Source organism: Chenopodium quinoa, unplaced genomic scaffold, assembly GCF_001683475.1.
Source record: "Chenopodium quinoa cultivar QQ74 unplaced genomic scaffold, ASM168347v1, whole genome shotgun sequence".
Lineage (NCBI taxonomy): Eukaryota > Viridiplantae > Streptophyta > Magnoliopsida > Caryophyllales > Amaranthaceae > Chenopodium > Chenopodium quinoa.
Genome location: NW_018745461.1, coordinates 977,296 through 1,003,953, shown reverse-complemented (window position 1 = coordinate 1,003,953; position 26,658 = coordinate 977,296). Strand labels below are relative to the sequence as shown.

General features: G+C 36.8%; 4 protein-coding genes across 12 annotated transcripts; 2 read left to right on the top strand and 2 right to left on the bottom strand.

The window, feature by feature from the left end:
- Positions 1-94: 94 nt before the first annotated feature.
- Positions 95-20,321, bottom strand: LOC110715006 (thioredoxin domain-containing protein PLP3B-like). 9 transcript variants are annotated; one of them, XM_021893571.1, is made up of 11 exons: positions 19,577-19,884; positions 17,250-18,295; positions 16,921-17,079; positions 14,697-14,729; positions 13,839-13,913; positions 3,205-3,252; positions 2,988-3,130; positions 933-1,005; positions 720-781; positions 466-563; positions 95-398 (listed from the first exon to the last, which is right to left on the bottom strand). In XM_021893571.1, the coding sequence occupies exons 1-11, from the start codon at positions 19,611-19,613 to the stop codon at positions 295-297; spliced, it is 1,878 nt and encodes a 625-aa protein (XP_021749263.1). In that variant the 5' UTR covers positions 19,614-19,884; the 3' UTR covers positions 95-294. The 9 variants fall into 9 exon arrangements, 7 of the variants coding, with proteins under 7 accessions (XP_021749263.1, XP_021749269.1, XP_021749270.1 ...); XR_002510183.1 differs by lacking the exon at positions 720-781 and having other exon boundaries at positions 19,577-19,898; XM_021893572.1 differs by lacking the exons at positions 95-398; positions 466-563; positions 720-781; ... (1 more) ...; positions 2,988-3,130; positions 3,205-3,252 and adding exons at positions 7,900-9,432; positions 9,579-9,640; positions 9,791-9,863; positions 13,485-13,597; positions 13,704-13,751 and having other exon boundaries at positions 19,577-20,321.
- Positions 19,720-22,397, top strand: LOC110714817 (protein MAIN-LIKE 1-like). The gene is made up of 2 exons (XM_021893368.1): positions 19,720-19,770; positions 21,207-22,397. Exons 1-2 carry the CDS (start codon positions 19,720-19,722, stop codon positions 22,395-22,397), a joined length of 1,242 nt encoding a protein of 413 aa, XP_021749060.1.
- Positions 22,398-22,708: 311 nt separating this feature from the next.
- Positions 22,709-23,297, top strand: LOC110714927. The gene is made up of 2 exons (XM_021893480.1): positions 22,709-22,898; positions 22,981-23,297. The coding sequence occupies exons 1-2, from the start codon at positions 22,713-22,715 to the stop codon at positions 23,101-23,103; spliced, it is 309 nt and encodes a 102-aa protein (XP_021749172.1). The 5' UTR covers positions 22,709-22,712; the 3' UTR covers positions 23,104-23,297.
- A 23-nt stretch (positions 23,298-23,320) lies between these two features.
- LOC110714816 lies at positions 23,321-26,017 on the bottom strand. The gene is made up of 4 exons (XM_021893367.1): positions 24,730-26,017; positions 24,441-24,646; positions 24,023-24,320; positions 23,321-23,931 (listed from the first exon to the last, which is right to left on the bottom strand). Exons 1-4 carry the CDS (start codon positions 26,015-26,017, stop codon positions 23,321-23,323), a joined length of 2,403 nt encoding a protein of 800 aa, XP_021749059.1.
- Between the last annotated feature and the right edge of the window lie 641 nt (positions 26,018-26,658).

The following is a 26,658-nucleotide window of genomic DNA, read 5'->3' as shown; positions in this document are numbered from 1 at the left end:
CATCATATTAACAATAATAACATGAACATGATTCATTGTAAAAGAAAAATACACAAGATGCAAGACGCAAGGATAGTCTTACCTCAAGACTACGTGTGCAAAATACTCCATATAAATTTTGTTAAATATACTTTCATATTATAAGTTTTCACTAACACAACACACAAGGATTATGAGCCCAAAAAAGTTGAAGATTTGCTTACAGAACTGATTATCGCCCGGGCTTGATAATCAGTACTACATAATACAAGGTTTAAAAAAAAAAAGGTTGCCTTCTATCCTTCTGTAAGATCACTAATCAGAATCTGAACCAAGGTTCAATGATGATCTGACTGACGTGCGTTTACTTTCAGAATAATCATCCTCGTCTTCATCTTTTTCCTTCTCTTTGATAATACCTGTAAACAACTGGTCAGACACATAGTAGCAAGCACTGCAACCCTCAAACAATAAAAGGATTTCTACCTTTCTTGATCAACAGATTTTCTAGTCTCTTAGTCGGGAAATCATCTTTAGCTCCAAGGTCTTGAAACCCTACTAGTCTATCACCAGCTATTCCTTTCCTGAAATTCAATACGGAAAGCCATATTCAGATGGCAAAATTGTAATCAACTGTGGTGTTCAATGTAGAGAGAATAGAGCATTTTTTGCACAGCAGATATTGATGAACACTCATAGAATATGATATGGATACGATACAGAGAAGATGAGAAACTAACTTGAACAATATAACACATGGCAAAGTTTTGATTCCGAGTTTGGATATGAAAAAGGGGGCATTCTGCATTTGGTGTACAGAGCCAGTTTGTCATCCGCAATTTATAGGAACTTAAGATTGTGTAAAACTTACGTCTTTTAGAGACACCAAAACAGAATCAGAAGACAAACAACTTCATAAAGCAACATCAACAACATATACTAAGAAAGCTAACCTCAGCGTCCAGTCTTAAGAATTTAGTACCAAGGTACTTGGGTGCAAGAGCCTTCAGATGCTTATCCATTATCCTGGAAAAGATACAAACAAGTACTTAATCAAATTAGGCAAGCTATGTAAAAGTTTCTGCATTACAAAAGTGTCAGCTCAGAAAGCTGCATATTCAACAATGATAACCACAGGAAAATTGAAATGCTGTCTTTCAGCAGCAGCAATGAAAAAAAAGGCAATAACAGTCTCCATTTCCCTTAGAAGCCACTTGGTTGAATATATTTTTTTAACTCAATTTCCCAATTTTCCCTTTTAAAGTTCCCCATTAACCCTCTACATCAAGTCCACCTTTCTCTTGAGACTTGAGTATTACCTTTCTCTTGAGACTTGAGTATTACCTTTCTCTTGGGACTTGAGTATTACCCATTTTCCTCTACCCCTCTCCTCTACACCACCCAACCACCACCTACCAGCTTTTTAGCTATCAGCTCCCAGCCACAGGCCAACATTTTCCCACTTCCCGACCAACAAAAACCATCCACCCACCTAACAGCCTCACAATGAATCCACCACTGCCTACAGCCTACCCATCTAATCCACAGCACCAACCAACCATCAACATATAAACCACAACTGCACCACTAACCCCTTTAAATATCTGTCACCTCCCATCATCATCATCATCTCCTTTTCTATTACTGACCAATGAAGACAAAGAAAGAGACTGAGCCGCCAACCTTTTTCCTGAAGCCATGGCTTACTTTTGACTCCTTGGATGCTTGACATGGTAACCAGGTTACAGACATGAAATTCTAATCACTTTCACCACCAAGAATGCAAGTTTGTCAATTTTATTTTAAGGCATCATCGGTAGATAAAATGATGTTGAGAGATGAAGGGATAACTTCTGGTAATCTGGTGGTTGTGGTGAAGCTTAGTTAGGGAGAAGGACACCTTTGACAAAGTGGGAGGTGGTGTAGTGATGCCAGTGAGGGACACTGATTCTTCCATTTACAAGTGTCTCGCAAGTGGCATCATGTTGGCCGGTTGTGGCCCTTTGGGTAGACAGAAAGATGTGTTTTTCTTTCTTTTACTTTGGCAATCAAACATTGAATAAGGATTTCAAATTATAATCATTAACCGAACCATACAAATAGATAAAATTCCCTTTCTTGATTCCTTTCACCTCACTTCCTTTCCTTGATTTCTTTCCGTTTTGAAGGAGTGAGCCAAGCAGCCCCTAAAGACGTTTGGATCCACTATTCTATACCATGAACATGAATTAGATTCTGTTTGTCTTCTTTCATCTTTAGAGGATGTTATAGACCTGGTGTCTACCACCACTAAGCCAACAAGGAACACAGTAGCACACTAGCACTAGAGGATTAAAGCAATTAAGAAAGCACTAAGGACTTAAGGAGGGGGAAGCATGGGACTGATTCCTGATTCTGTATGGCAGCAGTAGAGGACAAGAACAATTAATATTAGAAGACGTTTTGAATGTGGCTTTAGTATATAAAGTGTAGTAGTGAAGGCTATAGGACATTATGTTAATTGTGAGGTAACCTCAAGTTACTAGGAGAGAAAACCTAAGGTTATCAAGAGAGTAGAAACTTTTTAAAATATGCTCAAACTCTTTCCCTTTTTGAATGAGTAGAATCAAGGTACATAGCATACCATAGAAGAGAGGAAAAATGAAAGACACAATCACAAAAAGAGGTAGGATGTGCAGCAATTGCAACTGTTAATTGGTGATCATTGGTCAGGCCATATAACACCGGGACAAATTTTTTGGCCACAAATTCTGCTTTAAACTCAGAAAAATGCGCTTACGAGTTACTACATTAATAAGTTGAGCAGGGGGGCATAATCCACAAGATGCCGAGACCACAGAAAGAACAGATATTTTTTTGCTATAGGCAACACAACTTAGAGATGGAATGGGGTATTAGTGTATTAAATATCACTAAGAACATGCTAGAGGAGAAAAAGGTCTCAATTATTATTTGATGGCTTCAAATTGATATAAATATTAAGTTAAAGAGGCAGAGTAGGTCCTTACTTGCATCGATAAAACTCCCGATGGTAGAAGTGGCAGATAACTAATTCGCTGCCAGTAACTTCACCCAAGAAATCCCCTTCAGTTATGTCTCTATATTCTCCATGGCCTTGATTCTTCATTTTTTGTCGCTTCTCAGCCTCTTTCTAAGCAAAATACCATAGGGTGAATAATTTAAGGACTTTTGGTAGCAGATCCAATACTAAGAGATAATTTAAACCTGTAGTGCTGCAATTCTCTCAGCATGCAGTTTCTCTAGCTCTGGATCCTGGCGTTACAGAAAGAAACAATAGTTGAGCATTCAAGAAAACACATAAGTGACATGTAACCTAACTGCAAGTGATCTAAAACTTACATCCATCAACTCATCAAGATCTATATCGTCAATAACTGAACTTGATGCCTGTGTCTTCTCTTGAACAATCATTTCCTGTAACACCAGTTAAGTGAACTGTTTACAAGCCATCGAAACATCAAAGAGATGGAGGAACACGATTATTCAACAAGCAACCCAGCGAGGCTTTAAACATCATCCCTACTAAACCAACGTAATAATATAGTCTTAGCATCTGTCTCCTACATCTGACTATAGCCATGAAATTTAACACAACAAACACCACAACAAAAATTTGCAAGCAATAGCATTCTTTCTTGCGAAAGCATATCCACGTAATACTCTCCTACACTCGGGTCCATTAATTTTAAAATATAGATGTAAAATCAAAACTAAAAGAAGGGTAGGGTTTTCAAGAAACCAAGCACATTGTGATCCGGAATAAGATAGTATCCTGCAGACTAGTAACACTAGACAAAACTTTATACGCTTTGGATATATCCCAGCACATCACAAACACAGGTACTCCGTACTTAGTTTTCGCACACACTATTAACCTTTAAAATCTCAATATGTGCTTCTGGTTCTCATTCTTGGCCACAATGTCCAATTGAAGTTGTAACTAACCAACATTCCATTTTTTTTTTAAAAAAAAAAAAAAAAAAAAAAAAACCAACCATTCACTAATTGTTGAATTCAAGCTAAGAAAATCAACATTTCCATGGCTTTAATTTGATAAAATCCCACGATTTACACGAATACTGACCAACTTTAATACCCTGAAAAGTTAAAACACATGCTCAATTCGAGCTCCACGTTCATGGGGGTAGTCTCCAATTGGACAAATTACTAACCAATATTCTAAAACAAACAATTCAAATTGATAAAACTAACATATTTGGAAATGGGAATTGCATTAAAGCTAATTCCAAGAGATAAAACAAATATAAATTATCAAAAAAAAAAAAAAAACATTGAATTTTATTGATCAAAGATGAATAATGAGAAATGGGAAAGGGTAAAGAGAGAAATTCACCTTCTGAAGATTGCGGGCAGCAGCAGCCATAACATTTCCCATAGCTAAATTAGAGAAAGTCGATTTCACTGAATCTGGATCCATCTTTTGATGAACTCACTTCTTCGGTGAAATATCAACCTGAAATTCAAAAATACCAAAAAAAAATCAACCAATTCATAAACCCTAGAAATCAAAATTAAGAACCATACTCCCTCCTTTCCAGATTAATTGACAAATTTCAACCTTTTGCAGTATTCATAGTATACTAAATTGACAAAGAATACACATATTAACAAATCTAAAAACTAAAACGATTAAATCGGTAGAAAAATATCAGATGAATGTTGAACAAAATAGTGTATAATAGAGAAAGAGGGGATGATGAATACCTGGAAATCGAGGAAAGGGAAGAAGATGAAGAACTGCTGGAGAGAAGAGAGTGAGAAAGGAAAAGATGAGGAGATGAAGATCGTGCGCTAATAGCCTAATACTTTCTTTTTCAAAGTTTGGTTCATTAAAGGGCAAATTTGTAAATGTACACAATGTGTCAAAATACTCATTGGAGGGATAAAAAGAGGAGGATAGGGAATTAGAGATCAGTGCGTTTCTGATGCGGCAGGGTGTCAAATCAGCAAATGATAAAGTAACCTCACTAACCTAGTAACCCAACTAACCCAGTAACCCCTGACTCACATGGTAACCCCTGATTGGACCAAGTAACCCCTGGTCGAGCAAAGTAACTCTTGACCAAGTAACCCCTGACCGACCTAGTAACCCTGACCGAACAAAGTAACCCCTGACCAAGTAACCCCCGATCGAACCTAGTAAGTAGTAGCCCCCTAATAACTCCTAACCAAGTAAGTAACCCCTAATCCTACACCACCTCAAAGCCTTAGACTCCACCACACCACCACCACCTCTCGTACCCACTGCCCCACGCCACCAGCCCCAACACCACCAGCCGCAGCACTAACCCCTAACACTAAGCTACCCAACCTAACACTGACCAAACCCGAACCCGAACCCACACCCAAAACCCACCCTAACCACCAACAACCATGCTGATGTCACCAAATCTGATCCCAAAACCCACCCTAACCACCATGCCACCACCAACCATGCTCAGCAACCCACACCTAGCCCCGATACGCACCCACATTAACACTGACCTAACCCGAACCCACACCCAAAATCCACCCTAACCACCAGCAACCACGTTGCTGTCACCAAATCCGATCCCAAAACCCACCCTAACCACCATGCCACCACCAACCACGCCCAGCAACCCACACCTAGCCTTGATACGCACCCACCCTAACACTGACCAAACTCGAACCTACACCCAAAACCAACCCAACCCACCCTAACCACCACGCGCAGCAACCACGCTGCCACCAACTCCGCTGCCTCAAACAAATCCAAATCCAACCAAAACACAACCAAACCGGAACAAAAAAAAAATTTAAATCGAACAAATACCTTAATTATTAACAATGGCTTCAAATTTCACTTCAAATAGGCTAAAAAGGCCAAATTCGACCATTAAAACACTAGATCTAGAGTTTTCATGGCTGAATTTGGCCTTAAAAACCTCTAAGTTGTTTTCCGACGACGGAGTACGAGGAGCTTCACGATGACCACGAGCTAGGTTGGAGCGTCGACGACGATCTGGGTTGGATAAGGAAGTCGACGACCATAATTGGTAGTGTTTTTGGCTCGATCTTTAGAGCCACTTTTATTACTAATTGGTGTTTTCGTAGTTTTGGTTGAGTTTTGTAGGAAATTGCACTTTTGAAGCATTTTCCCGGGATTATTTGGAGCAACTGCGAACATTGGAGGAGCACGACCATTTTTGGTAGGTTAAGGCCGGTTAGAGTCATCGAACCGGTGATTAAAGGTTCGACACATGAGATAATGAGGCATTTGGACCGAGTATTCAAGCCCCAAAGAGGAAATCTGAATTGGACCGAAGAATCGAAGCCCAATCGAGAAGTCCAAGATAGCCCAAGAGCCTCGTCCGAACAGGCTCCCCCCACCCTAAGGCGCGCCCGACCGAGCGGGGCGGAATATGAAGGAAACAACCCTTCGTCCGAGCTCGCGCCCGACCGGGCGCGAGAGAAGCTTCGAGGTTCAAAAAGGCGGGTCCGATCAGGCTGTGTGGCGCCTGAACAGGCGCACGTGTTCGAGAGCTTGTTTTCGGCGATTTTTACTTAGTTTCTAATTAGGATTTTAGGAGCTTAGTATAAATACTTTTTGAGTTGTTTTGATACGATTATTTCTCTCTTACTCTCTCTTTTACCTCTTCTCCTAGACTTTCTCTCTCTACTTAGTTTTTAGATAAAACTTCTCTCTCTACAACTTTGTTCTTAATTCAACTCTTTATTTCCGTCAACTTTGGTAACGATTTCTTCTCATTTAATTACAGTAATTTATTCTCTTTCTTTCATCATGACTTGTTTAATTGGCCTGCTGCCCAACACGGCCCGCCATGCACGTGGATCGTGCCGTGAGCTGGGGTGCGCCAAGTGAATGTGAATAATGAAGGATTATAATCTTTCAAATTGAAATAAATAATCATTCACATTTCCCACTTGCACAAGGAATGTTGAACCAGGCACGTCAGGTTGTAATTATATCCCAACATGGTTTTTCGGGCCATGTTCTGGGTGGTCTTGTGTTTGAATTCTCTCTGTGTCCTCGTATTATTTTAGCCGTGTCCGGTACCACTGCCCCTCCTATTGATGATATATCTTCTATCACCCGTTACTTCCACTCATCTAGGCAGTGCTGGTTTTGAAATCTCAGAAACTGAAGTCGTTGTCTCAGAATATACCGAATAAGCAAATGTACCAGAGACAAAATCGATTTGATCTTGATGTGAGAACTACATTATAGCTGTATTGAACTTGCAAAGGAGAGTGAAGCTTTCTATGCAGGAAAAGGTGGTTGGTTTGCTTGAGGATTTGGATTTAAAGATGAGAAAAAGAGGTTAAAATGTGGATCCTAGTTTTGTTTTACATCAACTGGAGCACCATGAGAAGGAGAGACATTTGTTGCGGTGGGTTGTAGCATATGGATTGCTTCCGATACAGGTCGAAAATAGGGATGTTAGTGAATTATTGGACGATGACAATTGTCCAACTGTTAGGCTTGGCTAGTTTATGAAGGTTTGGGCTGTTTGGCTGGTCTTTGAAGTGTTTAGTTTTGCTGGGTATCGAAAGTAGGTAACAGAGGTAAACGAGGAGTTCCAGTAGGATTTAGGTCTGGCGCTATAAGGAAAGGGAGTAAAAGGCTTCTAATAATGGCTCAATTCCTGTATAACATCTGACATATTTGAACCTTTCCATCTAGAGTGTCCATGAGCGACTCTAAGGATAAAATTATTGCAAGCTTTTTCAGCTATTTGGCACATTCGATGATCAAAAACAGACTACAGAAATCTACATTTTAATTGGCATTCTAGAAAACAATAGCTAATGCATTGCAAAGTCTGCAACTAAAAGGCATAAAGAGGAAAACAAGGATAAGCTAATTGCATGAGCAAGCCGAGCAACTAGCAGTTATCAAAAGAAACAATTAGATTTCAGCAGAATACTACTCATATTAGATTATTATATACAAAATACAACATTTAATGTTTAGTCGATTCAACTTAAATTATGGTTGGCATAGTTTAAATCGTATAGATCTGGATAATTTCAAATGTAATTGTCTATACAAATCCTACTCATATTATATGTAGCAGCTCAAAGAGTGAGCTTACCAAATTCTTTGCATTTCTGGAAATTCCATGGCTTGACCCTCTGTCTTCTTGCTCATCACCAGGTAGAGCCCTATAACATGAAGAAGCCTCCTCTGTATCTGAAGCTCCAGGCCTTTTGATTGAGTTGTACAGGGGAAGAAGCTAATGAAAGATTCAACTGGCAGCATATCACATCACATTCTTCTGCTGACACCATGTTTTGCTGCAAAGACGGTAAACCTGAACAATCCTTTGCTCCAACTTTGTCCGACAATGAAGCATCCATCTTAAATCCCAGGCATGTTCCAGCGTCTGACAAATCGAAAGATGTTCAACAAAAGCTTTGGTTGTCCCCAAAATAATTCCCCGTTCCCGTTTGTGCTCCCCTCCCCCTTCCCGTTTAGCCCACCATGGCAGACCCCCAACTCCACCAATACCCTGGTTTAGATGTCATCTGCGGATCTGCCTAATTTAGTTGTTATAATGCTAGTTTAAAACTTTAGTTCTACGAAATGCGGGAATGCTTTTGAAGTTCTTAGGGAGGGAGTAGGTCTCATGAATAATTCTTCCAGTTTATGCTTATCTTCATCGGTCGATATTTTTTCCCCAAAAAAGATTCAGACTATTCTTTTGTTCCTTGAGATTAGATGCTGTATGTTCATATACTGGCATAATTCCCTACAATTATTGTCCAGTTCGTGTATCGCAATGTTCTTCCTTTTTTCTTCAGAGCATTTGTGAATTTAGTAAGCAGATGTGTCATCATTTTAACAATAATAACATGAACATATATCATTTTGAAAGAAAAATATACAAGGCCCAAGGATAGTCTTATCTTAAGACTACATGTACGAACTACTCCATATAATTTTGGAGATATACCTTTCACATTAAAAGTTTCACTAACACAAAACACAAGGATTATGAACCAAAAAAGTTGAAGAAGGGCTTACAGAACTGATTATCACACGAGCTTGATGATCAGTACATAATACAAGGTATTTTAAAAAAAAAAAGTTGCCTTCTTTCCTTCTGTTAAATCACTAATCGGAATCTGAACCAAGGTTCAATGATGATCTGACCGATGTTCGTTTACTTTCAGAATAATCATCCTCGTCTTCATCTTTTTCCTCCTCTTTGATAATACCTGTAAAAACAACAGGTCAGACACAGAATAGCAAGCACTGCAACCCGTTTCAATCAATCAATCAAAGCCTTAATCCCATAAGTGGGGTCGGCTACTGCAACCCGTTTAAAGTTTCTTGATCAACAAATTTCTAGTCTCTTTGTCGCGAAATCATCTTTAGCTCCAAGGTCTTGAAACCAAACAAGTCGATCACCTGCTATTCCTTTCCTGATTCAGGAAAACCAATTCAGATGGAAAAATTGTATCAACTGTGACGTTCAATGTAGCAAGTATAGAGAAATTTTGGCACAGCAGATACAAATGAACACATAGAATAAGATAAGGATACAATACAGATAAGGTGAAAAACTAACTTGAACAATATAACACATGGCAAAGTTTTGATTCCGAGCTTGGATATGAAAAAGGGGGCGTTCTGCAATTGGTGTACATCGTCAGTTTGTCATCCGCAATTGATAGGAACTTAAAATTGTGTAAACTTATGTCTTTTAGAGACACTGAAACAGAATCAGAAGACAAACAACATCATAAAGTAACATCAACAAAATATACTAAGAAAGCTAACCTCAGCGTCCAGTCTTAAGAATTTAGTACCAAGGTACTTGGGTACAAGCGCCTTCAGATGCTTATCCATTATCCTGCAAGAGATAGCAAAAACCAACTTAATCAAATTAGGCAAGCTACGTAAAAGTTTCAGGCATCACAAAAGTGTCAGCTCAGAAAGCTGCATATTCAACAATGATAACCACAGGAAAATTGAAATGCTGTCTTTCAGCAGCAGCAATGAAAAAAAGGCAATAACAATCTCCATTTCCCTTGAAGCTACTTGGTTGAATATTTTTTATAACAATCTCCATTTCCCTTGAAGCTACTTGGTTGAATAATTTTTTTACTCAATTTCCCCATTTTCCCTTTTAAAGTTCCCCATTAACCCTCTACATCAAGTCCACCTTTCTCTTGGGACTTGAGTACCACCCCATTGCCCTCTACCCCTCTCCTCTACACCACCTACCAGCTTCTTAGCTATCAACCACCACCTACCAGCTTCTTAGCTATCAACTCCCAGCCGCAGGCCACCATTTGCCCACTTCCCGACCAACAAAAACCATCCACCCGTCTAACAGCCTCACAATGAATCCACCACCGCCTACAGCCTACACATCTAATCCACCGCACCAACCAACCATCACCATATAAACTGTAGAAACTATAAAGAAAGAGAAGAGAGATACAAATTTGATTAATCTGTTTGCATTGGCACATTGAAAATGGAGATACTCTAGGCCTATATAAATAGGCTTACAACTCTAAAAACTAACAAAGCTATAAAGTAGGAATTAATAACCAAGTGGGTAACAAACACTACACCACTAACTCAAGTACTTTGAATTATGTTCTAATAAACTGATATTTAGGAAAATAATATGCAACTAACGTTCCACTAGTTTTGGAGCACTAATTACTGACTACTTTGAATCAATCCAACATTCCCCCTTGATTCAAAGTCTCATACTATACACTCGACCAAACTTTGCTTCTAACTTCATCGACTTGCAACGACGGACTTTGACTTGAACTCGACACACTTTTTCAAATCTCAATACGAACACATAACCTCACACTCGACTTTAGAAGAGCTTGCAATCTTTTTCTTCAAATTTCATAACATCTTGCTAGGCGTTTCAATTTGTGATGCACATCTCATCACCTACACAAAATTTGTTGATGCACATTATCACCAATACAATATCGTCGGAGCACTTCTCTCCGCACAACCAAACCTCGACATTTTTTATTCATGCAATTCTCATCAAATTCTCGATCTCGTTAATGAACATTTTCACTAACTTACATTCAATGGAGTACAACTCTCCATTAACTCTCTTTGACGTTGTCTTGCATTTTGACCTCGTCGACTTGTTTTGTGATTACTGTTGCAACATCGGAAATCATCTTTGCATTAATTATGACTTCCACACTATCAAATTGCTATTTATCTGACACCCACACACGTAAAGATTACTCGATCTTTACCTTAAACAATTTTTGCCCTCTTTTTCAATTACATGGGCTAAAAGGGAACCCATCAACACAACAAACCAACCATTACTTCCATGGTCAAACACAAACACGCTCACTATTAAATAAAAAAATAAAAAAAATAAATAAAAATAAATAAAAAATTCAATCAATTTGTTTTTTAATTGCTCACAAACAATAGAATCAAGTTGCGTTGCTTGCTTCCATACTCACTATTTTTTTTAATACTCTCTTTCTCCCTTTTTCTTTTTTTCTTCTTCATCTCTTTCCCTTCTCTTTTTCCCGGATCTAACCTGAAACTCTTGATACCACGTTGAAATAATAAAAAGAGATGAGAGAAGGGAAAGAATAATAAAAGTTGTATTCAATCCATTGAAAAAAGTAGTACATAGCAACATATATATAGCGCAAAATAACTAAGCTATAAGGAACATGATCTCATGATCATAGATCATGCTAACATTAACCCACTAAATTAACCCACTACTATTATGAGTCCACTAACACAACTAATACTTAGTAGAGCATATTCTTATACATTAGGAGTTAACTAATCACTAACAATTTGAAGCAAATATTCCAACAAACCACAACTGCACCACTAACGCCTTTAAATATCTGTCACCTCCCATCATCATCTCCTTTTCTATAACTGACCAATCAAGACAAAAAAAGAGACTGAATCGCCAACCTTTTTCCTGAAGCCATGGCTTACTTTTGACTCCTTGGTTGCTTGACATGGTAACCAAGTTTCAGACATGAAATTCTTATCACTTTCACCACCAAGAATGCAAGTTAGTCAATTTTATTTTAAGGCAGCATCGATAGATAAAATGATGAGGAGAGATGAAGGGATAACTTCTGGTGGTTGTGGTGAAGCTTAGTTAGGGTGAAGGACACCTTTGACGAAGTGGGAGGTGGTGTAGTGATGCCAGTGAGGGACAGTGATTCTTCCACTTACAAGTTTCTCGCAAGTTACATCATGTTGGCTCGTTGGTTGTGGCCCTTCGGGTAGATAGAAAGACGTTATTTTTACTTTCTTTTACTTTGGCAATCAAACATTGAATAAGGATTTCAAATTATTATCATTAACCGAACCATACAAATAGATTAAATTCCCTTTCTTGACTCCTTTCACCTCATTTCCTTTACTTGATTTCTTTCCATTTTGAAGGAGTGAGCCAAACAGCCCTTAAATACATTTGGATCCAGTAATCTACACCATGAACATGAATTAGATTCTGTTTGTCTTCTTTCAGCTTTAGAGGATGTTATATACCCGGTGTCTACCACCACTAAGCCAACAAGGAAACAGTAGCACACTAGCACTAGAGGACAAAAGCAATTAAGAAAGCACTAAGGAGAGGGGAAGCATGGGACTGATTCCTCATTCTGTATGGCAGCAGTAGTGGGACAAAAACAATTAATATAAGGTTAATGTTTTGAATGTGGCTTTAGTATATAAAGTGTAGTAGCGAAGGCAATAGGACATTATGTGAACTGTGAGGTAACCTCAAGTTACTAGGAGAGATAACCTAAAGTTATCAAGAGAGTAATAGCCTAAAGCTATTATCCTATCACTTTTGTATCGAAATCTCTGCCATTTTCAATCAAAGACTCGAGCTTTATCTTTAACTTTTCTTGTTCAATAGAACTTATAATCAGAAAATTCTAGACTATTACAGAGGACCTCCTTACCAAACCATTATTCACATTGAACACTGCCAAGCCTTCTCTACTAATTTCTACTATAGAAACTTTTTAACATAAGCTCAAACTCTTGCCCTATTTGAATGAGTAGAACCAAGGTAGTTCATACATAGCATACCATAGAAGAGAGGAAAAATGAAAGACGCGATCACAAAAAGAGGTAGGATGCGCGGCAATTGCAACTGCTAATTGGTGATCATTGGTCAGACCACATAACATTGGGACAAATTTTTTGGCCACAAATTCTTCTATAAACTCAGAAAAATGGCCTTACTAGTTACTACATTAATAATTTGAGCAGGGGGGCATAATCCACAAGATGCCGAGACCCAAAGAACAGATATTTTTTAGCTATAGGCATGAACACAAATTAGAGATGGAATGGGGTATTAGAGTATTAAATATCACTAAGAACATGCCAAAGGAGAAAACGGCCTCAATTATTATTTGATGGCTTCGATAAAATAATTGATATCAATATTAAGTTAAAGAGGCAGAGTAGGCCTTACTTGCATAGATAAAACTCCTGGTGGTAGAAGTGACAGATAACTAATTCGCTGCCAGTAACTTCACCCAAGAAATCCCCTTCAGTTATGTCTCTATATTCTCCATGGCCTTGATTCTTCATTTTTTGTCACTTGTCAGCCTCTTTCTAAGCATATATACCATAGGGTGAATTATTTAATGACTTTTGGTAGCAGATGCCAATACTAAGAGACAACTTAAACCTGTAGTGCTGCAATTCTCTCAGAATGCAGTTTCTCTAGCTCTGGATCCTGGAGTTACAGAAAGAAACAACAGTTGAGCATTTAAGAAAACACATAAGTGCCATGCAACCTAACTGCAAGGGATCTAAAACTTACATCCATCAACTCATCAAGATCAATATCGTCATTAACTGAACTTGATGCCTGTGTCTTCTCTTGAACAATCATTTCCTGTAACACCAGTAAAGTGAACTATTTACCAGCCATCGAAATTCAAAACATCAAAGAGATGGAGGAACACGATTATTCAGCTACAGCAACCCAGCGAGGCTTTAAACATCATCCCTACTAAACCAACTGCTAAAGGTTAAAAATATAGTCTTAGCATCTGTCTCCTACATCTGACTATAGCCATAAACTTTAACACAACAAAAATTTGCCAGCAATAGCATTCCTTCTTGCGAAAGCATATCCACTTAATACTCTCCAACATTAATTTCTAAATATAGATGTAAAATCAAAACTTAAACAAGTGTAGGATTTTCAAGAAAGCAAGCACATTGTGATCCAGAATAAGATAGTATCCCACAAACTAGTAACACTACCTTACAAAGACAAAACATCATACGCTTTGGATATATCACAAACAAAGATACTCCGTATTAGTTTTCGCACACACTATCAACCTTTAAAATCTCATATATGTGCTTCTCATTCTTGGCCACAATGTCAAATTGAAGTTATAACTAACCAACATTCCATATTTATAAATAAATACACACCAACCATTCACTAATTGTAGAATTCAACCAACCCATAAACCCTAGAAATCAAAATTAAGAGTCATACTCCCTTCGTTTCAGATTAATTGACAAAATTCAACCTTTTGCATGATTCATAGTGTACTTAATTGACAAAGAATACACATATTAACAGATCAATAAATTTAAACAAAATATCAAATGAATGTTGAACAAAAAACTGTGTAATAAAGGAAGAGGGGATGATGAATACCTGGAAATCGAGGAAAGGGAAGAATGTGAAGAACTGCAGGCAGGAGAGAAGAGAGTGACGAAAGGGGAAAAGGAGAAGATGAAGATTGTGTAAGTACTTTCTTTTTCAAAGTTTGCTTCATTAAAGGCAAATTTGTAAATGTACATAATGTGTCAAAATACTAAAAACAAAAGGATAACTTAACTTTTGCTACCACCCAAACACTGAAATTTTTTCTATGGAGGCGGATGCTCAATGCTCCGTGCATCCGATTTCTTTTCAAAAAAGCGGAATGAATATTTAGGTGTTCAGTAAAGAACATACAATTATTTTATAAAGAACATTTAGCTATTTTATAAAGAACATCACATATAGTTGTATAGTAATGAACATATTGTTGTTTTGTAAAGAACATATAGCTATTTTGTTAAGTAAACATCGAACTTTATGTTCTTTATATATATTTAAAGAACATCGGTAATATAAATAAAGAACATGATAATTAGAGGTGGCCAACTTCAGCCCGATCCGATCCGGCCTGAAAATAAGGAGGGTTTGGGTAAACCTAAAAATGCATTATAAATCCGACCCCAAAAAAGCCCAAAAATCCCGCTATTCCGAGTTTGGGCACGAGATATTATGTTAAGGCTCGGTCCGACCCGAATTTTTGATCACTTGTAATGATAATTTAATGTAATGAACATTATTTTTATTCAACCACCGTAATCTAAAGACAAAATTCAAAAAAACATTTCAAAATAAACAATTAACATTTTGTCACAAATAAAAGTACATTATACTGACAATCAAATAACATTAAGATAAGAACATTATTTAACATTCTATAGCATGTTCTTTTCATTTTAACGGAATGTTCTTTACATTTCTATACAATGTTCTTTACAATTCTATAACAAGTTCATTTCACTTTAACCAAATGTTTTTTACATTTCTATACAATATTCTTTCCACTTTTATATATATATATATATATATATATATATATATATATATATATATATATATATATATATATATATATATATTGTGCTAATAGATTTGTTGTTTTATTCATTTTATATCGTATAATAATTTTTTTTGTAAAGAATATAGTATAATTTTTGGTTGAGTTACTTATTATTTTTTCATTTTTACCATTTTGTGTTATTTCACTTAAATCATTTGTTATTTTGCTAAAAGATTATTGTATTATCTTACTTACTTTGTGTTATTTTGCTTGAACTTTTTGTTATTTTTCAAATGTATGCTATTTTTACACAACAATATGCTAATATCTTCTGAAAATAAAAAACGAGCTCAATTAACTTTGCTGTTAAAATTTTATCAAATTCTCACAAATATAAAACACTCAATTTGATTTTTTGGGTTTAATATATTTATCTGATTTTGGTAATATTTTTTTTTTTTTTTTTGAAAACTGATTTTGGTAATTTGAACGATTAGCTCTTCAATTAATAATAGAGTGATTGAAGAAGATGGATCTTGAATGTTGCAAATGAATATTGAGATGAAAAATAAAGTAAGACAAAGGGAAGAGCAGGAGAACAAAAATAGGGGAAGGGAACTTCTCGAATTGTCAGTATCTGTAAGACAAATTCCTTGATTCTTCAACTTTGATGAAATAGGTTTAGTTCGGTTCATTAGTATACTACTACATTTAAATAAAATCAAATCGGATTAAAAAAAAATTCAATGAATTCGTTACAAACAAACGATTGTTGCAAGGAACGCATCTTATGAAGTGAAGAGAGAGAGGTACTCCCCAGGAGTACTATAGAAATTGCGAAATATAATCGTCAAATGTAAAAGATTTTTCAAGAAAAACAGAAGAAAAATTCACAAATTAAAAAATATATAAATAAAAATTCACTTAACTATTATTGAACAAGACGTTGACCTTCTTCTCATGAGCTTCAACATGTTGTCAAGTAACATCTTAGCTTCTTTTGTCACTGAACACGATGGATGACTAAAACAAATAAGAATGACTTCCTCCAAAACAAATGAGTTTCTCAAAAAATATTTAACCACTTCCATTTCCCATTGTGTACAGTAGTAGTATTACTATCCTATCCTATTAATTTTTATTTTAATAATAATAATAATCTAGTTAAAGTTGGTACTTCATAATTTATACGTAGTATATGAAAGAATACATGAATAGTGAAAGTCAAGTTATAACGATTAATTAATTGAGAGAGGAGTAAAGGTAAATGACACTAACCTCCATAAAAGTGAGTGTTTCCAGAAAAGGTGCACGGTGTAGGAGCTCTATCAATACGTTATTCCAATTATAATAACCCTCACAGCCAAGCTGCAAATGCTTGAGGTTACCAAACAAAGGCAGCTTAAGATTTATTATTGTACCACAAGCCATCAATGCCTACAAACAAAAGAGCAATATAATACCGTCATTGATCAAATTAAATACTAGTGTATCTACAACTTTGGAATATTTTATATGAAATATCTCAAAGATAATACCCTAAAGTAACAGAGATAGTAAAAAGGTAATTTAAACTTGTTAAAGGATGGATCAAAGATAAAACTAACCATTGTATTTGTAGTCCTTGACATGAGATACAAACTTTGGACATTCGACAACCCGCTGAAAATACCGAATATAGAACCATCAAAATAAAGGTCTGTAACATCGACTTGAGCATTGACTAGATTGTTCATTTTGGTGATGGAGTAGATGACCACCGCAGAGTCCACATACGTTAGATGCTCGAGATTAGGAACATCAAGCTCAAACTCTCTCCTTGGGAGCCTTTTAGTCGTAAAACTCGTAATATCAATCCATGTATTACCAGAAAAATTGATAACTAATCTACGAAGAGATTGTGAAGTAATGAGATTTATATTTATAAAGCATTCAGCATTGAGTACCAAGTCTTGGAGGGATGGACAACTAGCAACTAGCATAGCCACGGAGTCATCGTTAGGAGTGTGCTTAAGAAAAGTAAGATGGATTACCTTCAAGTTTGGCAAATGAATACGAAAGGAGATGTTGAGATCAAGATTATTAACATTAACATCGAGTTTCAACACTTCTAGTGTTGGACAACGATATAGGGCTGAGGGTATCTTACTAGGTTTCCTAACACGAGCTATAATGTCGAGCACCTTAACCCCACAGGCTAAGGGAAAACTGATCCAAGCATCGAGATGCATAGGGTCCAATACAGGGAGACAACCTTCAAAACATAGATTATGGAAACAGCCCTTCCTTTTTCCAAAGTGAAGTATGTATGTGGATATATCCATATTGTTAGAGTGACATAGTTGCAATACCTTATCAACATACATCTTGAAATTAGGGAAAGAATCAATCGTGTGTGGAGTACGCATCAAACAATAGTCATGACAATTAGGTGTGTCATCGAGGTTAAGGTATGTTACCCAAGTAAAAACACGCCTCCATCGCCTTGACAATACACTTGTAGCAACCGCGTCCTTTAAGGGAATGAATGCAAGTATCTCACCTAATATATGATCGGGTAAATGACTGATCCTATCTTCTTTTATGAGTGTTGTACCTTCATTCCCATTTTGGAGCTTGTTGAGCATCATTCCACCACAAAATTCCAAGACACCTAAAAATTACAATTAGAATCACTATTATAATTATCATAGACAATTAATAAGCATAAAATATAATAATACCCAATAATTGAGAAAATTATATCCATTAGAAGTATGTGAGCATTAATCTATGATGTATTATCACCACAAAAACTAACGAAGTATCCATAAGAAAAGATAAACACATAAATTTTATGTAACCAATTTTCCAACGACGTCTATATATATATATATATATATATATATATATATATATATATACTACCTCCGTTACATATTATTTGCAACGATTTAACAAAGTAGAGAAGAAAAATGTCTAATCGTTGCAAATAATATGAAACAGAGGTAGTATATATTAAAACCGAAGGCAAGAATTGTAATCATGCCACGTGTCATTATTTTTGCCATGTGTCATCATTTTTGCTACATGTCGTCATGAATTGATAAATGATGTGGGGTTGATGTGGGGTCATGTGATTCATGTCATATTAATACTAATCATCAATTTTTCTTCACAAAAAATTAATGTTCATAAATTCTAATTTTTTAATCCTCATTCTTTCGTTTGCTCATCTATAATTTAAAGAAATTTATAACGGCAGATAAAAATTCAAAACAAACTAATATCAAGTATAAAAGTTAGGTTAGTGCATATTTCATAATTCATAATGAATTTTGTTTTGTTCAATAAAACTTAAACAAAAAAAATGATTTTTTTTTTTAAATTGTAAAACCATCAATAGATTTCACTTTAATTTATTAAAGTTATTTTTTTAAAACAATTTACTATAGTTTTTTAAATAAAAAAATTTGACCCGGGGCATAACTCGGGCCTCAAACTAGTTGACAAATTAATACTCTTACTCAAATACTCATACTAATACTCCCTTTATCCCTATTTGTTTACCCCGACAAAAAAAAAAAAAAAAGGGGGGATTATATTGTTAATAATACCATACAGCTAATATTGCAATCCAATTAAGTATTTTTTTTTAAATTTTTTGCCTCAATTATCTTCAGCTATGCATCATAAACATTATATTGTTAATTAATAGAGACGAAGATTCCAATTGAGTATTTTTTTTTTTCCTTTTCTGATTATTACGATTAATTGTTAAGGTTAAATTTGCTCTCTTCAAATGAAAAGTTCTGAATGGAACCGCTAATAATCATTCATGATTATTTAAGGATTAACACGATTGCACAAAAATGAATACAAACACATTCAACTGGACAAATTAAATATATATCATGAGACATTAGAATTGGTAAACAAATTTATTTTGAGTTACCTGAATGATGCTCTGGAGGTGGATCGGAGGCACCCATCTATCTCAATCCAAGATCTGAATATAGTCTTTATTAAATTAAGGTTTTTTTTTTTTTCCTAGAATGGAATCCCAACTTTTATTGAGATGAAAATTGAGGGATATATATGGAGTACAAATCAGTTGGGTGTTGTTATTTGTCGCTCCCATTTTACCGGGTAACGGTCCCTTTTTGTCTTGAAATTCCAATTTTACCCCTAATATATAAATACGGTTTTTTTCTTCCCGACCAACATTTCTCACTTTCTTACTTCTCTCTCTAACTCTCTTACTCTCCAACTCTCTTACTCTCTAACTCTCTAAAACACTCTATTTAAAAAAAAAATTCAAAAAATTTTCTTCATTTTTTAAAAAAACAAAAATCATCATAAACACAAAAAAAAAGGGTGATTCGAGGCGGATTAGGCTGAGATTCGGAGGGAGAAGCTTCAACGGCGCTGGTGGCAGCGGCGGTGGCGGCGATGGTGGCGAAGAGGTAATTTTTTTTTTTTAATTTCGGATCCCAGGAACTTCCGCCCAAAAATTTCGGAAGTTCCATGGAGGATCCGTCTGGAAATTTCGGATCCTCCATGGAACATCCGGAATTTTTGGGCGGAAGTAACATCCGCCCAGAAATTCCGGATGTTCCATGGAGGATCCGGAAATTCCAGGCGGATCCTCCATGGAACTTCCGAAATTTTTGGGCGGAAGTTCCTTTTTTTTATTTTTTTTTTTGCCCGTTAATAAAATTGTTAATTTAAATATTTTTTTTTTCGGATTTTGTTTTTTTTTGTTATTTAGAAGTGTTATGGTGATTATTGTTGATATTATTATTATTGTTGTTGTTATTATTATGGTTAGTATATTTTGTAATGTAATTATTTTTAAAAATATGATAATTTTTATTATTTTGTTGATATTAGGTTTTTATTATTAATGTTAAGGTTATTGTTTTTGTTGTTAATTTGTTTTTTTTTTTTTTGGATTTTGTTATTTTTGTTGTTATTTTGAAGTGTTATGGTTAGTATTATTATTATTATTGTTATTATTATTGGTGATATTATTATTATTATTATTGTTATTTTTATTATTATTATTATTATTATTAGTGTTATTATTTTTAAAAATATGATTAGTATTATTATTAAACTAATTTGATATTAGGGTTTTTATGGTCATTGTTGTTGTTTAATTTTTGTTGTTGTTGTTGTTGTTGTTGTTGTTGTTGTTGTTGTTGTTGTTGTTGTTGTTGTTGCTGTTGTTGTTGTTATAATAATATTATTATTATTGTTATTAGTTGTACTATTATTAATATTTTTAATTATGATTAGTATTATAGTTGTTGATATTAGTGTTATTATTATTGTTATTATGGTTATTGTTGTTGTTGTTAATTTGTATTTGTTGTTGTTGTTGTTGTTAGTTAGTTAGTTATTGTTGTTGTTAGTTAGTTAGTTATTGTTGTTGTTAAGTTTATTTGTTGTTGTTAATTTGTATTTGTTGTTGTTGTTGTTGTTATTATTGTTATTATGGTTATTGTTGTTGTTGTTATAATAGTATTATTATTATTATTATTATCATTACTAAAATCGGATTATTTTTTTATTTTATGTAGATCGAGGGTTCTGGTGCTCGACATGCAATATCACGGCGTCTGAATGCGTCTGTTAGGAGACAAACATCTCGATCTTCACCGCTTCAGCCCAAGCAGCAGCAATACGGGTGTACTAGTGGTTGGTCGAGAGACCAACAGTCTGGTAGTAGTCGGCCCTTGTACTCTGCAAGTGGAGCACCCATATCTGACGAGGAAGAAGAATGTTCGACTAGTCATGCTGGTGACCGGGATGAAGAACAGGACCCTCAGGATTTCCATATGGTATATAAGGGTCAGTCTGGGAGATTTGTTGGTAGTGGATCGAGTCAGCCTACTTCCAGCTCTGCAGAGGCATGGTTAGTGCAGGAACCGATGCCGGGTGGGCCTGAGGATGGGTCAGTAATCCCTAGTTTTGGCGGTCACGTGGCACGGTATATCTGGATGGAGCAGGAGCGTAGTGTTTTGCGTTGTTTGAGTAGGACAAAGTTATGTTCTGACTTGTTCACTTGGCGAGGTCGTCAATCTGTGGAGGACCTTGCGGCGATTGATGCTAGTTGGTTGTCTCACTTGCCCGGCCTGATGTTTAAGAGACTTGATTGGCCGTTGATTTCTGCTTTTGTTGAGAGGTGGCAGCCAGATACGAACACCTTTCACATGCCATTTGGGGAGATTACGATCTTGCTGCACGATGTGTACAACATACTTGGGTTACGGGTTGCAGGCAATATGGTGACCACTACTCCTAGCACAGACGTGTTACGGGACGCGTGCTCGGTCACCATGGATATGACTCCAGATGATCTGTCTGAGGTTTGCGGCACAAAGACCATTTGGCAGGGTAGTGGGGTGTTGACTGATAAGATTTTTGAGTCGACATTGGCGGTTGACCGGGATTTTAGTGAGCAGCTTGATGCATACTTGTGGTTAGTGCTTGGAGGTACACTGTTTGTAGACAAGAGTGGTAACCGTACGCATCTTTCCTTCCTCCACGAGCTATGTCACACGGATGTCCCTATTAACGAGTATGCTTGGGGAACAGCTGCACTGGCCTACTTGTATCGGCAACTGGGCACGGCATCACGGAAAGGTGCTGATTCGATTGCTGGTTGTCTCACGCTTCTGCAAGCGTGGATTTACGAGTACTTTCCGTGCTTTCGGCCACAGCAGGGTACCTTGACCCGGGACCTTCAAATGCCTCGTGCGTCTGCTTAGGATGTTGGAGCGGGATGTCCTAGCAAGAACCTGGAGCGCCTGTTAGCTTTTCGTACTAGGATTGATGCGCTTACTGACCCTGAGGTGAACTGGCTACCGTACGGAGCTGATCCTGCATTACGAGTGCCTCCCACTTTATTCATTGGCTGCATCCAGTACCGTAACATCATTGAGTCGTACATGCCTGATAGAGTGGTGCGCCAGCTTGGTTTCGTGCAAGGCATTCCCCGCGAGATCATCAGGCCAGAGAAGGCCAAGAGGCCGACTAACTTGAAGATGTATCGGGTAGACTTCCCAACTGAGATGACAGCTGTGATGTGGAACAGGTTTGTCCCTGGGGTATCTCAGAGTGTTGTTTTAGGTGCCCTACCCAGGCTTAGTGCTGCAGCTCCTTCGGTTGCGCCTGGTTACATGCAGTGGATGTACAGGTTTTCTCACCCGCGGGTATCTCCAGGTGCAGGAGTTACAAGCAACCTGCCTGAGCAGACTAACACTGATTACGTAAGTATTTATACTTATTATTATATTAACAATGACTTCTATGAATTTTTGTGTTTATAATATGTTATTGTTTGATTTGCAGTGGATGGGTCGGTCCATGGAGATTCACCAAAGAGCACTAGCTGAGTATCCTGAAATGTCGAGTGAGACTCGAACAATGACTGAGCAGCTTGTATTTGATTGGAGGTCAAAAATGGGACTTTAGATTATGTTGATTAGATGTTCTGTTAGTGGTTTTAATTATGTTATGAACTTATTTTTAATTTTTTTTAAAATGTAATGCATAAACTGGACACTTATTTTATTTTATATTTGATGTTTTGTTGCATATCATGTTAGATTAAAAGCAAATACATTTAAAATTAATTTCATAATTCTAATTTTGTTACAAATGTTCAAAGTTAGTGAATGTACATTACAAACTACCTAACTAATGCATCCCACATGTCCCTTCTCAATTGATATGCTTGATCCCATCCATTGACACTATCCTCGTGGTGTTCCGTCCACCAACCGGCGATCGGCGGGAGTGGTGAATCAGGTACAAGGTCAAGACGGATAAAATGTGATCCACCAACTGTAGCAATCACAAACTCTCGAGTCGGTGACCGAACCCCGTTGCGTGCCCTAAGCGGTAAGACTGTGATGCATGGGTAGTAGCAAGTTGGTACTAGGCCTACTCCGAGACAAATCACACTTGCGTTGAACCACGTAGCAATAGGAAATAAATCTTGAATTGTAACCATCCAATGTCGCTCCCCGACAGCCCCACCATCCCATCGAATACGCTCCACGTTCATCCAAAGTCGCCCAAGCCCGTAAATCCGTTCGTACAAAGCAGGATGACCAGCGATCTTGTTCGCTATTGTTTCCCGAGCGTCAAACCACTGATTTTGATCGCCAAAGAAGAAGTCGGCGACACAACGAAAGCCACAGTTCCCATCACCAATGACATCCTTCCAAAACGTAATGTACGGCAACATTGGGGCTGGAAGCAAGTTCAAATACCTGCATTGACTAATGTCACTTGGATCTACAACACAAAATTAAAAGATAAATTATTAGTAAAGCTACAAGTATTAAGTTTACATATTTTTATATTAAATATAGAATTTTAGTATTACCTGGTTCTGGGTCACCACCACGTTGAGTGTGTTGACGGTTCACATGCTCGAAATAGCTACGATCACGCCTAGTGTTATTTCTCTTCGGTCGACCACGAGTGTTAAGGTTGATATGTGGTTCTTCAAGGTGTGAATGATCTGGATGTAGCTCCTCTTCAATGATTCGCGTTACATTTCGACGTACGGCCGGGTCACTTTCCATGACTTCGTCGATTAGGGACCGAAAATGTGCAGCCTCCTCGGTCGAATCATTTACCACTTCAGGAATGTTAACACCATCACCAATAACCAGTATCTTCTAGAAAGAATGAATTTGGCTGCTATACAATCCTGTCTGTGCAACTATCGAATCATGTATCTGGCAAGCACATGGAAGACCATGGGTCATACGCATAGCACATCCGCACCGTTCATGGACCTGGTAACTCAAATCCCGCATCCTTTTCGTCTCCTTATCCAGAACTTTCAAACAATGTTGAGACACTTTGCCATTTATACGTGACAGCGGCAACTGTCTGTACATCTGACCAATTTTAGACCTTGATGCCTCCAACTCATTACGAATTTGTATGATGCGATTACCAATATGATAATGGACTCGGGCCCATACGGTATCCAAAGCACCTGCCAATGATTCTAATTAGTTAATTCAAATACAATTACAATTTCGTAACAACCAGAACAACTAATAAAATCATAAAACTAACCTGTGGATGATTCAAACCAAGTTTTCACTGCTGAATGTTGGCTCTCAACTCTGCAGTTGGTGGTGTTACCAAAATGAAGAATCTGGTTCGTCCAAAATTTCACAAATTTCTCCTTATGACAAAGCCATGTTCTCTGAACATACTGAATCACTTCCGGATATTTTCCCCACCTCACTTGCATGGCAGTTAGAGCACGATCATACTCCGCCTGTGTTGTTGCATTCACGATTTTGAACCATCTCCCAGCTCTAAAACTGACACCAGCCGTCTTGTTTCCAAACATCTTCGTCACCTTAGCCTCCACATCTCTGTTGATGTGCCATAGACAGAGTAAATGTGACGTCCCTGGAAAGACTTCTCTCAAAGCCGCACAAAGCCCAAGATCACGGTCTGAAATAAATACAGATGGCTCTATATCAAACCCAATCAACTCCCTTAATCTCTGCAACACCCACCGATAGCTAGTCGTGCACTCGTCGCGCATGAAAACATATCCAACTAGAAAATTCTGGTTTGTCGGTGTCACGCCTACTACCTCAAAGAAAGGCATGTTATATCGATTGGTCTTGTAAGTAGAATCCATACCTATGACATGTGGGTATGTGCGGAGTATGTTGACCATGATCGGGTGCACCATAAATGCATGTTGCAAAACGTTGTGATCATCTTTCGTGACCCAGTAAATGTATTTACTCTCTCTCGCCAGATGAAGAAATTGCTGAACAACTCCTCTTCCTTCGGACATCTCCATCCTGAAGTCATTTCGGCAATTGTAAATGTGTCGGATGTTTGGATGATCATCAGGAAATTGCTCGGCAATAGTGGACATGATGTTACGGGGAGCAACCTTGGACTTTGTCATGTCCCGCACAACCTGTTTTGCACCCGGACTCAATCCGCTCACTTTACGGTGACCCTCTGGGTACACAATCATTGGGTGGTTATGTGTCCCGATGTGATCATTTTTCGCAATGATCTTCCAACTTTCGGTGCTCACGTCATAATATATCTTGATGTAGAATGGACAACCATTAGCTTTGGTTTTGGTGTCCTTCCGTATCGCGTTCTCCAAATCTCTCGGCTTGCTCCTTCGTGACCGATCACATCGCAAATACCGATACGGCCGACCATCTTTGGTTTTGTTATAAGACGATTTCACCAATATAAATCCCAATTTTATGGAAACACCATCAGCCCATGTAACTGCATCGTCAAATGTAGGAAAAAACGTATCGGTGACAAAATTCCCACTATAATTCACACCGTCACCGCCTTCCTCAGATTCCATATCCTATAATTATTAAACAAAACATGCTTTATGTCAAAATAATAATAATAATAATTATTATTATTATTATAATTATAATAATAATAATAAAAAAAACAATACTAATAATAATAAAAATAATAATAATAATAATAACAATACTAATAACAATAACAACAAATACAAATACAAAACAATAACAATATTAATGATAATAAAAAATTATAATAACAACTACAAAACAATTTATAAGACCATAACATTAATTAATTAATAAATAATAATAATAATAATAATAATATTTTCAATAATAATAATAATAATATAAATAATAATAATAATAATAATGAAACAAAAAATAAACATATTACTAATAATCATATTAATACAACAAAATTACATTAATTATCAAATACTAAATCACAACAATAATCACAAGACCACAAAAAAATACATCAAAAAAAAACTTAATAAACATAAAAAAAATTAAATAAACGTACTTAACATTTAAAAAAAAAATATGAATAGGGACATCCGCCTAAAATTTTCGGATGTCCCTTGGTACATCCGCCTAAAATTTCCGGATGTACCATGGAACATCCGGATTTTTTAGGCGGATCCCATCTTCCGCTTGAAATTTCCGGATGTTCCATGGTACATCT